The sequence below is a fragment of the Tenrec ecaudatus genome, chromosome 17 (assembly GCF_050624435.1).
Source record: "Tenrec ecaudatus isolate mTenEca1 chromosome 17, mTenEca1.hap1, whole genome shotgun sequence".
NCBI classification, from domain to species: domain Eukaryota; kingdom Metazoa; phylum Chordata; class Mammalia; order Afrosoricida; family Tenrecidae; genus Tenrec; species Tenrec ecaudatus.
Window position 1 is genome coordinate 34,777,465 of NC_134546.1, and position 12,888 is coordinate 34,790,352.

The 12,888-nt window shown below is 43.5% G+C and overlaps 1 protein-coding gene and 1 pseudogene across 2 annotated transcripts in view; one reads left to right on the forward strand and one right to left on the reverse strand.

The window, feature by feature from the left end:
• The window catches only part of MTA3 (metastasis associated 1 family member 3), a 182,127-nt gene that overhangs the window by 63,842 nt on the left and 105,397 nt on the right, over positions 1 to 12,888 (forward strand). For both annotated transcript variants that reach the window (XM_075535416.1, XM_075535417.1), the window contains exon 5: positions 12,684 to 12,747. In XM_075535416.1, coding sequence (XP_075391531.1) covers positions 12,684 to 12,747 — 64 coding nt within the window. The remainder of the gene's footprint in view (positions 1 to 12,683; positions 12,748 to 12,888) is intronic.
• Positions 8,093 to 8,317, reverse strand: LOC142430972 (dolichyl-diphosphooligosaccharide--protein glycosyltransferase subunit TMEM258 pseudogene; annotated as a pseudogene).

Consider the following 12,888-nt stretch of genomic DNA (forward strand, 5'->3'; position numbering starts at 1 on the left):
TCCTGAAGGTATCATCCACCCTGGATTCCCTGTGCCTCCAGCTCCTATCTGCACCAGTGTACAACCTCTGCTCTATCCAGTCTTGCAAGGTAGAATTTGGATCATGGTAGTTGCGGGGGCGGGGGGGATGCATCCAGGATCTGGGGGAAAGCTGTATTCTTCATCGGTGCTACATCGCACCCTGACTGACTCATCTCCTCCCCTAAACCCCTCTGAGAGGGGATCTCCAGTGGCTGACAAATGGGCTTTGGATCTCTACTCTGCACTTCCCCCTTCATTCACTATGGTAAGATTTTTTTTTTTTGGATGATGCCTTATCCCTGATCCCTTTGGCACCTCGTGATCGCACAGGCTGGTGTGCTTCTTCCATGTGGGCTTTGTTGCTTCTGAACAAGATGGCCGCTTATTCACCTTCAAGCCTTTAAGACCCAAGGCACTATCTTTTTTGATAGCCGGGCACCATCAGCTTTCTTCGCCACATTTGCTTATGCACCCGTTTGTCCTCAGCGATCGTATCATAGGGTTTGGCCATCTTGAGTCTGTCTGTCTGTCTCAGGTTTCTGAAATCTTCAATCTGCTTGTGGCCCGATCCTCTTTTGTGATTTTAGCTTCTGTTGTTGCTATCCTTTCTTAAAGTGCGCAGCATCTCAGGAAGGCGGAGGCCAACACATGCTCTCTCCTTGCCTGTTTTTGCCTCTTTTAGTCGTTGAATTCCTTCTTATTCTGTGAAGTCTCAAACTTTCACCATTCCCCCAGACCTATCCAGGGAAACGTCTTTCTGTCAGGTCTCTGAATTAAAGGGATACTTGACAATGCTGAAAGTGGGCTCTTTGTGTCTATGAAATTGAGTTGTCTTGGAAATGCGGTATGAATCTGGTAGGTTATTCAACATGCCAAGACATTTTCCATCTGTTTTCTCAGTCTGTAATTTGAAAAGCGCTGGCTCATGGTTTGTCCCTCAAGCCTTTAATTTCTGAAGATGCAGTGCCTTTCTTTAGGTGATCATATTAGAAACTAATAAACGAGCAGAACGTGTCTAGGTGTAAGCAGGCAGTTTTGTTTATTGCTTGACCAAACCAGGTTTTCACAGGCGCACCAGAGCGATAGTTTAACAGATGAGAATATGATGCCGGAGAAAGCATATATATTGCTCTGCCAGGAACGCAGGGCCCGCTTGCTTGAATGCTTAGTTTATTGTGGTGTCCCAAAGCAGTGCATTGTAGAGATGTCTTTTTTGTCAGAAACCCGATCATTTTCCCCTTGTCTTTTTGAATTAAAAATATGGTAGGTGAGAATATTAAATTGACATGGTTCGGAAATCAAAATCAGGGGCACACATTGATACAGATAAGAGCTCTCAACACATGGAATTCAGGACAGATAAATCCCTCAGGCACAGTAGTGGGAGTAGCAATATCGTGAGGGTAGCGGTTGGGGGTGGGGGAGAAGAGAAAGGGGGAGCACATCACAGGGTTGGATATATAGCCCCCCCCGGGGGGGGGGACAAATAACAGAAACGCGGGTGAAGGGAGACAACAGACAGTATAAGACACAAAATAACAATGATATAAAATCCATCAAGAATTCCCCGGGGGAGGGAGGGGAAAAATAGGAGCTGATACCAAGGGCTCAAGTAGAAAGAAATTGTTTTGGAAATGCTGATGGTAACATATGTACAAGGGTGCTTGATACTGTTGAATGATGGATTCCTATAAGATTTGTAAGAACCCCCAATAAAATGATTTTTTAAAAAGTTGATGCACAATAACGTTTCTCATTCTAACACACACACACACACACACACACACCCTCTTGCCGCTCACTGTTTCTAGAATCGTATGTGTACTCTGAGAATATTCCACAGACGTGGAAGTTTTGAGGTGTGTATGTGTGTAAAAGTAAGGAGTGAAGTATTATGATACTGTTACATTGTGCCTTATAGATGATTTACCTTGAAGAAATTGCTCCACATTACATTATAAAGAACAGTCTCCTTCTTTATGGCTGATTTAGTTTCTAATCTATTTAATTATATTTGGATGTGTGGTTTATTTTGACAGACTTGATGATAGAAAGCAAAACTTGTGCTTAAGGTCATTTCATATAGGCATGATAGTGTGTACTGCAAATAAACTATACCAAATCAAATAGTTGAAAATGCCCTAATTCTTTTGGGTGATTATGTAATATTCTTTCAGATTGTGTTGATCAAATGTAGGTTCAACCTTAATTATAAGTTATTTGGGAAATCCATAGTAATTTACTTGCACTCACTTGACTGCCATAGGCCTACTGCTGCATTAAAGCTTGGAGCTGAATGCAGTGGTGTGTAAACGTGCGTGCCCCCTACTTTGTACACTTGAGGCTCGATTTCGCTCCAGTGGCTTCAGCAGCTGCTGGAAGAGCACCTGCCTCTTTTAAAAGCCCGTCCCCATGAACACGTTGCCATTACCATTCTGTTGAGCCGGTGACTCTGGGTCTGGCTTACGTTTTCCTTCTGTCCATCCTGTAGCCATGTCTCCTAAGCACAACTCCCATGCATATGCTGGCGAGGCACCCAGGAAAACGAGACTAATCCTGATTGAAAACAAAATGAGCAGCTAATGGTTTCAAACTGCCGACCTCGTGGTTAGCGGCCGAACACTACACCACCGTGCTACCAAGCCTGGGACTTAGAAACCCCAGGACCGGAAAAAGGTTCTTGAGGAAAAAGTTAGCCGGAGCTGCCTCCCGATCGAGCGGGTGGGGTAAGGTTGAAGCAGAAACTTGTAACGTGGAGCGGTTCGCCAACACTGGGGGCCTTCAGCTGCCCAAAGGGCCGTTATGGCAAGCAAACGAAAGAACAGCCCTTCAGCGGGGAGTCAGTTAAGGTCATTGTAGGGAGGTCAAAACGTAACCCCATTTTCAGGTTGTTCAGTTTTTAGTGTTTCTTCCTTTGCGGTTGAGGTTTTTCTAAGTTTCATTTTGTGTTTTTGTTTGCTGCTTGTGTGATTTTCCTATGAAATCCAGGATACGTAGAGAAAGTAACTGGATTAATAATTCATTACCTCGGGACATGGCGGGAGGCTGGGAAACCGGGAGCGAGCAGCAGTGAATGAGGGAGAAGAGCGTGTTCTCAAGTGGATGTGGTGATGACTGTGTACTCTCCTTCATAGGATTGAACTATTAAGCTGTGTGATATGTGAATCTTATGCCAATAAAATATTTTGAAAATAAAGCTCTCTTTCACGTCCGATGAACATTTGAAGAAACTGAATGCAGAATAAACTTGACTAGCTCAGGTTCATTCTCTCCCACTCTGGGGCCGCGGCCTATAACAGCAAGATAGCCAGGTCATAACCTTTACTTGGGTCTTTGTGCCCCTTTCCCTCTCCCCCAATTTTTTCTTCCGATCTAAACTGTTGTTTAAGAGATATTTAATTTTTTTTCTCTCCCAATACTGTATCAAAAAATACCCCAAACCCACTGTCCCCGAATGAATACAGCCTCCTGGGGACCCCGGAGGACAGGGTTGAATTGCCCCTGCGAGTTTCTGACATTGTACTTTACAGGAGCAGAAGGTGGCTGATGGTTTCGAACTGCTGGCCTTGTGGTAAGCAGCCCAACTTGGAATTACTGCGCCACCAGGGCCCCCGCCCAATACTGTATACCTACTGTAAAAATGACATTGGGGCAGTGCCTCACTAGGAGGAAGCCTAATCAAACTCAGCATGAGCCCGAGTCCGGTTCCCATGAGGAGTCCGATGTGCCTCACCCCCTAACTTCTCAAACACGAGCCGTGTGTCCCACGGCACTCTCTGCTGCTCGTGTGTGTCCTGTGACCACGGCCGGGCTCACAGATGACAGTGCGACTATGGAGTTTAACAGGGAAGGTAACAGGTTCTGAATCAGAGCCAGCAAGGTTCAGAATACACGGTAGTTCTGCCGGAGGACCTCCTCTTAGTCACACCACCCGATGCCTTTGCTGGGTTCTGGCAATTTAAAAGTCTTCCAGCTCTGCTGATCCAGGCAGGCATTCCACTCCACTTTGTGCCGTAAGTAAGTCTCATCACGGGCTCCCCGGTGAAGTGCTTGGAAGCACTGCCTTCTGCACGTGAGCCATTTGTCCGAAGGTACTGGCTCTCCCGCGGCTGGCCAGGCGAGGCCCCGGCTGCTGTCTCAGGCTCTTTGTGCTGCGCTCCCTCTCCTCCACTCGGAGGCCACAGCTCTCTGCTTCCCGGGTCAGTGCGGTGTCACACGCAGGTACCAACCTGGAAATCAATGGGAAGACTCTCCTCTCCTGGCTTTCTCTCCATGTCTGGGGTGCAGGATATCCATTTGTTGTTATAACCTTTCATCGATCACAATTGGTTATAATTTCATTGGGCCCTCCCCCCCTCCCACCTTTATTTTTTCCTATCTGAACTTGTTAAAAGGGGATTTCTCCCTACTGCCCCAATACTGTATCAAAAAAAACCAAACCCACTGCCCCCAAGTGAATGCAGACTCCTGGTGACCCCGGAGGACAGGGTTGAACTGCCCCTGCAAGTTTCTGACACTGTACTTCTTTACAGGAGTAGAAGGTGGCTGATGGTTTCGAACTGCTGACCTTGTGGTTTGTGCATTCGTTCTTTTGGGTTTCTGATTTGTATTTATTCACTTGAGTATTTTAGCACTCCTGATTTAAAAGGAGACGTTGTAAATTACAATGAATGCACAGTTTCCATTGCTCATGGAATATATATTTTTTGTCTTCATCTGTAGATTTACTTAAAGCAGCAAATGGGTTCCGGCCCCCACCTTAGGCTCACCAGGAGTCAGAGGCCGAGGATATAGATACCTTGCTAGTCTGCGGCAGCTAGCTTTCCTCTGAGTCCTTTCCTGGGGGTGAGAGACGGCCTGAAATGCCCATGGCTCTTCCTTTTTTTTAAAAAAAGTATTTTATTGGGTGCTCTTATAGCTCTTACCACAATCCATACATCCATCCATCGTGTCAAGCACATTTGTACATATGTTGCCATTATCGTTTTAAAAACATTTTCTTTCTACTTAAGCCCTTGGTATCAGTTCATTTTCCTTTCCCCCCACCCTCCCTCCCTCATGAACCCTTGACAATTTATATGTATATTTTCATGTCTTATACTGACCGATGTCTTCCTTCACCCACTTTTCTGTTGTCTGTCCCCCTGGGAGGAGGTTATATGTTGATCCTTGTAATTGGTTCCTCCTTTTGCCCCCCACCTTATCCTCCTGGTTTCCTACTCTCATTATTGGTCCCGAGGGATTTATCTGTCCTGAATTCCCTGTGTTTCTACCTCTTTTCTGTACCCGTGTACAATCTCTGGTCTAGTCGGATTTGTAAGGTAGAATTGAGGTCATGATAGTGAGTGGGGGAGAGGAAGCATTAAAGAACTAGAGGAAAGTTGTTTGTTTTCTGGATGCTATACCACACCCTGACTGGCTCATGTCGTCCTTGTGACCCTTCTGTCAGAGCATGTCCAATTGTCTACAGATGGGCTTTGGGTCTCCACGCTGCACTCCCCTCACTCAAAATTACATGATTGTTTTGTTCTGGGTCTTTGATGCCTGGTACCTTATTCCACCGACACCTCATGATCACACAGGCTGGTGTGCTTCTTCCACGTGGGCTTTGTTGCTTCTCAGCTAGATGGCTGCTTGTTTATCTTCAGGTTTTTAAGACCCCAGAAGCGCTTGCTTATTGGGGTAATGCGGTCACCTGTTCCTGCTTGTTTCCGCCAGTGGGATGGCAAGGAGAAGCCCTGGTGGGGTCCTGGATTGCACACAGGGCAGCTAATACAAGGCCATCAGTTTGAACCCCTGCCGCTCAGCAGAAGATGGCGGAAGCTTCGTCCCTAAGGATTTACAGCCTCGGAGCCAAAGGGGCAGCTTTATTCTGCCTTCCAGCATTGTTTGGGAGAAACACGGGGCTGTCTACTCCCCTAAAGAGTCTCACTACACTAAAAAATTTAAAATATGTCATAGATAACTCACACATTGAGATTATATATGATACTGAAAAATTTTAAAACAAACATGTATTTAATCCTGAGCTCCGGCTAAGGGTGATAGAAACGTTTGACAAATGTTTAACAAAATGAGCAATAACATCATTGACCTTTATCTGTAAATATTGTTGAAATAACAATCTCTTAAACCTATGTTTACCATAATAAAATATGAAAATCATGTGAAAAAAAAGATACAGTTTTGGAAACTCACAGGGGCAGTCTACCCTGCCCCATAGGATCACTGACAGTTGGCCTTGAATCAGTGACATGGAGTTTTTGGTTATAGGGTTGTTTACGTCAGAATTGACTTGAAGGAAGCAAGGGTTTTTCTAAAAAGGGTTTTTTGTTGTTTTTTTTTTTTTCAGAGTGACGGATAGCAAACCTGACCAATTCCCATGAATTCCACACCCCCTGTTTGGCCCTACCCAGTCGTGGGTGGGGATTACACGTCGTAATTCACTATACCATCCCCGTACACTTAAACACGGATTCATTCTCTCCCCAAAAGTACTTTTATTTTTGTATTATACCCTGTATATTACGTTTAAGATGTTTTAGTGTATTTGAAAGTGTCTCCTATGTATTTTAGACGCATAGAAAGGCTAAGTATAGGATTGCCGGTATGATGTGTTTTTGTCTAAATCTGATATTTAGACCTTTTGTCTTAAATAGGTCTTTGGGGCGGGGTGTGGCTTTTTACAGATTGTTCATATTGTTGAAAATAAGTGGCAAGGCCAGGCCTATAAAACGAGAACTTCACTGTGGCGTGTCAGCCCCTTCAGGTGGGCTATTAGTGTGTTAAGAGATTCTTATTTGGACTCTTTTTTTAAAAAAATCTTTTTATTGGGGCTCATAAGGCTCTTTGGACTCTTTTCAAGAACTCTAATAGGGGCAGTTTTCTTCCTGCAGTTTCACCATGCCAATGATTTTACTTTGAAATGCAAGGTTTTTGGCAATTTTCTGTGATCTGTAAACAAAATTCGAATTAGCCAAAAGGACACTATTGATTACTATCAGCAGTGCTCCTTAAGAAATGAATTTTGCATGAGGAACTTAATGCCTGTGTGGACAGGCTCTGAGTATAGGTAGGAGGAGGGCTGGAACAAAAAAGTTTCTTTATTCTAAAGACCCATAGAATCATAAGGAGATCTGGTGGGGTAGTGGGTTGTGCTTTGAGTTGCTAACCACCAGATCATTGGGTCAAATCCCCCAGATGCTCCACAGGAGAAAGATGAGGCAGCAAGTTTAGTCTGTCTGTTAGTGGGTTTTTTTTAGCCATTTTTGGTTGGGGCAATTGGGTGCTACTGACTAGTAAGTGGAGTTCAAGAATGCGGCTAAACCTTCTACACCGCTTAGTACCTCTCCCACAGGAGAGAATTATCTGGCCCAAGATGTCAATAGTGCTTTGCTTAAGAAACTCTGATAGTCACCGTAACTATGCCTTTCTCCTTTGGTGCAGTGTTCATCCAAAAGTAAGTACTTAATCTCATCAACGCTGTACCTTTAATTTTAAAGTTTAAGAATTTAAAACCCCACCCTACGTTTAGCTGCTTAAGAATATGCACGGCAGTCACATGTCTTTCTTTGACAATGGCTTCAGTATTGATAATGTTCTTTGTTGGTAGTAATTTTTCAATATTTAAAATTTCTCTAATTTTGTCTTGTTTGTTTTTTTAGCTACACTGCCTTCCCTCATTTTCTGATATATCACAATGTTGGTTTAATGCAGTAATGTCTTCTGTATTTCCTGACCTTGTCAATATTCCTCACATCTTGTTCGACGGCCTTGCCTTTTCTTGGAGAAGTTAGTTGTCTTTCCTTTTCGTATGAGGAAGGAACCTTGTTGGTCGAGTGGGTTGCTTGGCTCTGTCCTGTAGGGTCACCGAGAGTGAGAATCAGGCTGGAGGGCAGTGAGTTAGGTCCCCCACCCCCATTTTTTTTTAACTGTCACACCCCTGCCTTTATTGTGAGCACAAGGACGACTTTCAGAATCAGTAAAAAAAAAAACTTAAAAAAACCCAAAATGTGATTTACAAAATCAGGGACTCAGTAAAGCTGCTGGTTGGTGGGGTGGGGGTTGGGGATCATCCGTAGGTGCCAACGCAGAGCCGCAGAAAGAGGACCCCAAAGCCATGACGAGCGAGGCCCCCCAGGGAGATGAGCTCTTTGTAGATACCCTGGGTGTACTTGGTGGAGGTCACCTCGTAAACAGAGAACCAGGCGGTGAAGAACATGCCAATGGCCAGGAGCCCCACGCCAGATGGTGGCAGACAGCCGGTTCACCACCTGCTCACAGCCTTGAGCTCCATTTTGCCAGGCATTGGGTTTGCCACTAGAAGAACCTGTTTTTTCTATTTGATTATTTTTTTCAAATATGAAAATGTTAAGTCCAGGCATAATAGAAATTATTTTTCACATGTGAATGATACTTTGCTTTGGTATATATTCCTAAACTAGGCCTTAAGTTAACTTGTTGGCTTTCTTAATCTCTTGTAAAGTATTGCTATTGAGGAATCTAATCTGGAAGTATTTTGGCACTTCATTTTTCAAAAACTTGGTGGTTCCTAAGAAGCCCGGGGCCAGAGTTGGGCTGTCACTGCAAGGTCAGCAGTTAGAACCAACAGCGGGTCCCCAGAGAAAGAGGAGGCCTTCTATTCCCGTGAAGAGCGACAGGCTCGGGGACCCCGGGGACTGTTCTTCCCTGTTCTTCAGGGTCACGCTCAGTCAGAAGCAACCTGGTGACAGTGAGTTTTGTTCATAGTAGGAAGTGCATTAAAGACTTTGTAAAACTGGCTATTCACGGCATCACAGATTCCAGCAAAGTTCCATATGTAGAAAAGTGTTCAGAATAAAGAGTTTAGGAAAAATGCAGGACTTAGAATGCCCATGAGAAATGTCCTTCTTTATTGAAGAAATAGCCTTCTGTGACCAAGTACTGTGTTAGTGTGGGTTGACTAGAGAAACAAATTCATAGACACTTTTTTTCTTTCAAATAAATCATTTTATGGGGGGCTCAGACAACGCATCACAATCCATCCATCCATCCATTACATAGACATTCATATAAGAAAGATCTTTATGCAAAGAGTAATTGTATGTTAAGAAAACATCCCAGTCTAGTCCTGATCAAGTCCATAAGTCTGATATGAGCCCATAGGTCCGATACCAGTCTATAAATTCCTCTTGAGACTCATGCAGCACAGGCAATGACGCCGAATGCAGGAAGATCACAGGCCAGTGGGTGGAAAGTCTTGTGGATCCAGCGGCAGTGGAAGCATCTCAGTGCTGGCGTGAATCTCCACATGGCTCCTCCAGCTCCAGGGCTCTGGCTCCATCAGCTTAGCTCCATGTGGCTTGTCAGCAGCAGAAAAAGCCTGTGTCCCAACTCCAGGGAGGAAGACAGGAGTTTTCCAGAATCCTCAGGAGGAGGCCATGCCCACACAGAGGAATTATTGGCTATGACCCGATTGACTGCTAGAGTCCACCACTTTGCAAGTTGACAGGAGATTATGTAACTGCCACAAGAACCCAAAAGCAAACCCTCTGCCAACAAGTTGATGCCAACTCTGATGCCATCTCATTGCAGCCCTATCAGGAGAACTGCTCCTTGGAGTTGCTGAGAGTTGGAATCTTTATGGGACCCGGTCTTCATCTTTATATTATTCTTGGGCATCTGTATTCCTTTGCATAATTTGAGGAGACAATTAGATTTACTGATTGAAGGTCAGCATAAATTCATTTGATTATCAATATTCATTCAGAATTTGATAATAGTTTGATTGGTTTGGACCTAGATTACATCTATTAGTCCAGATTTGCTCTGCATAAAGGAAGGCAATGCTTTAAATCTCCCTTTAAGCCACTTTATCAATAGTTCTTGGCATGGTAGTATGTGTGTTGATTATATATTCATATTTACTTCATGAGATCATTTTGACTCAACCTCTTACATGGTATCTGTTAAGAAATGTAAATGAAAAATTTTAAGTTTTATAGGAATAAATACAATATAGCTGAATTAAAGGGGGGGGAAACCCCAGCTATTTTTTTTAATCTTTACATAAAAGCTCCTTTCCCAGAATCACTTTATTGATTTAGATAAAAAACCAAACTCGCTGCCACCGAGCCAGTGCTGACTCCCAGGGACCCTTATGAGACAGGATAGAGCCCCGAAGACTAATCTTTACGGGAGCAGGCAGGCGCATCCCCCTCCAGCTGTGCAGTTGGTGGGTTTGAACATGTGGCCTTGTGGTTAGCCACTGATCAGCAGCCTAATTTATTACCCAACACACCATCACCAAGGCTCCTTTAGGGTTTAATAATTCAGATTAGATTACCTCCGATGTCAGAGAGTGTGAAGACTTGGCGGTACTCGTTAGTAGACATGGTTAGATTTCAACCCTACGTTTCAAGTGACTGGAAGGCGGTAGTCTCCGTTGAAATAGCATTTAGTAGATTGTTTCAGCCTCAACTCAGTGTTTCAAAACTGCTTTTGGTGAACGGAAAGAAAAGTTTTCATTTTAAAGCGATTCGGTATTAAATCTTCGAAAGACTGCTGTGCAAATTGTTACTGAAAAAAAAAAGAATATGTAAAAGACACCCATATATATATATATATATATATATATATATATATATATATATATATATATATATATATATATATATATATATATATATATATATATAACCATATTGAATGAAGGGGGAAGTGCAGAGTGGAGACCCAAGGCCCAAGTGTCGGCCAATGGAGATCCCCTCATAGAGGGGCTTAGGAGAGGAGATGGGTCAGTCAGGGTGCGAGGTAGTACCGATGAAGAGCACAGCTTTCCCCCAGATCCTGGATGCTTCCTCCCCCCACTTACCATGATCCGAATTCTACCTTGCAGGGCTGGATAGGGCAGAGGTTGTACACTGGTACATATGAGGGCTGGAGGCACAGGGAATCCAGGGTGGATGATACCTTCAGGACCAAGGGTGTGAGGGGCGATGCTGGGAGAGTGGAGGGTGAGTGGGTTGGAAAGGGGGAACTGATTACAGGGATCCACATGTGACCTCCTCCCTGGGAGAGGGACAGCAGAGAAGGCGGGAAGGGAGACTCTGGATAGAGCAAGATATGACAAAATAACGATGTATAAATTACCAAGGGCACATGAGGGAGGGGGCAGCGGGGAGGGAGGGGAAAAAAAAAAGAGGACCTGATGCAAAGGGCTTAAGTGTAGAGCAAATGCTTTGAGAATGATTGGGGCAGGGAATGTATGGATGTGCTTTATACAATTGATGTATGTATATGTATGGACTGTGATAAGATTTGTATGAGCCCCTGATAAAACATTAACAAAAAAATGACACCCACGTGTTACTTAATCATGGAACACGTCTGCCCCGTGTCTGCAGATGGCCAGTCTGCCTGAGCGCAGCGCTGGCCTCTGACCGGGCCCACGGCATTCTTGGCGCTGGGCGCTGCTGTGTACACTAAGGTCACACGGGTGTGGTCTCCAAACCAAGGGAGAGGTCCAGCGGATAATGTGGAAACACCACACACACAGAAGGCTTCTCAGCAGCATGTCAATATTAATGTAAGAGGATTATCGGAGAGAGTAAGGTGTTTTTTTTATGAGCGGGCCTTTTTAAAAAAAAAAATTTGAAGAGTGTAGGCCTTCCAAATGTTTCATAATTGCACTTTTGGGCCCAAGCATTGTTAGCATTTTACTTTTGCCATCTTCTGGTAAAATCTTTCTTGTATTAACTCCATTTACTTGAATAATTCAACAGCGGGCTCCTTGAGCTTCCCGTCTATGTGTATTTCAGGAGTAGTTGCTGCACTTTTGTGGGAAAGTTGAGGAGTTCGATTCAAACATCACATTGCATTGTGTCCAGTAAAGGCTGTCTTGTGCCCCTGTCTGCTCTCTGTAACTTGAATGATTCGGTCAGATTTGTAACGATGCTGAAATTATCAAGCAGGTGAGGTTATATTGAAAAGTACTTGTCTTGAAGTACTTTTACCTGGATCACTTAATTTTTTTCAAGCCCAAAAGCTTTTTATAAACAGCCGTTTGTTCCAAAGTTACACCCAGGGTTACAATCACAGGTGAAATGCCGTCCCATTCCAAAGCCATTGACCTGTAGAGCGGTGGTGGTCCCTTGCTCTGTAATGGTTCTGTACGCTTAAACTTTTAATAGTCTCTTTTCTGTAGATCACCTTCAATAAAGTTACATACTGATAGGAGTTTCTCTTATTGTTAGGTTTTTATTTGCTGTGACTACTTAAGCCCAAACAAACACAACTCAACAAACATTGTTTTAGGCACTAATTTGTATGTTGATGTCTTTGATGATCTTATTTGCCTATTTATTATTTCTTGGATGATCTATATGAAATGTTATCATTATTATGGATTCAGGCACTGACTCTTATTCTGAAAGTCTCCTTATTTTTCCTCTTCAATCGTTAGACCATGTCTATAAAATACTCCTATGCTATCAATAAATGTCTCCAGAGACTGCTGTGTTTTATGTTACCCATACGAGAATTGTCAAGTGGGCCTAAAAATATATCCTTAACTGCCATTTAGTTTCTTAATACCAATCCTTCTTTATCAGTTGTCTTCCCCTGCTATATATCATTGCTGTGAATAGCCTTCATTAAATGTGTTCGTTTTTCTCTCTCCACAGGGGAAAGTGCAGTGTCGCTCTTCTAAATGAGACGGAGTCAGTACTGTCCTATCTTGACAAAGAGGTAATCTGAGATTAGACTTGGGTTTTTGTATTTTGTCTCAAAAGATGCCCAGAGCTCTGAATTAATTGCCAAATATCATCATAGTAGTATTAGAGTAAAAGTTGATGATTAGACTGAATTCTGAGTACCGAATATACTTGT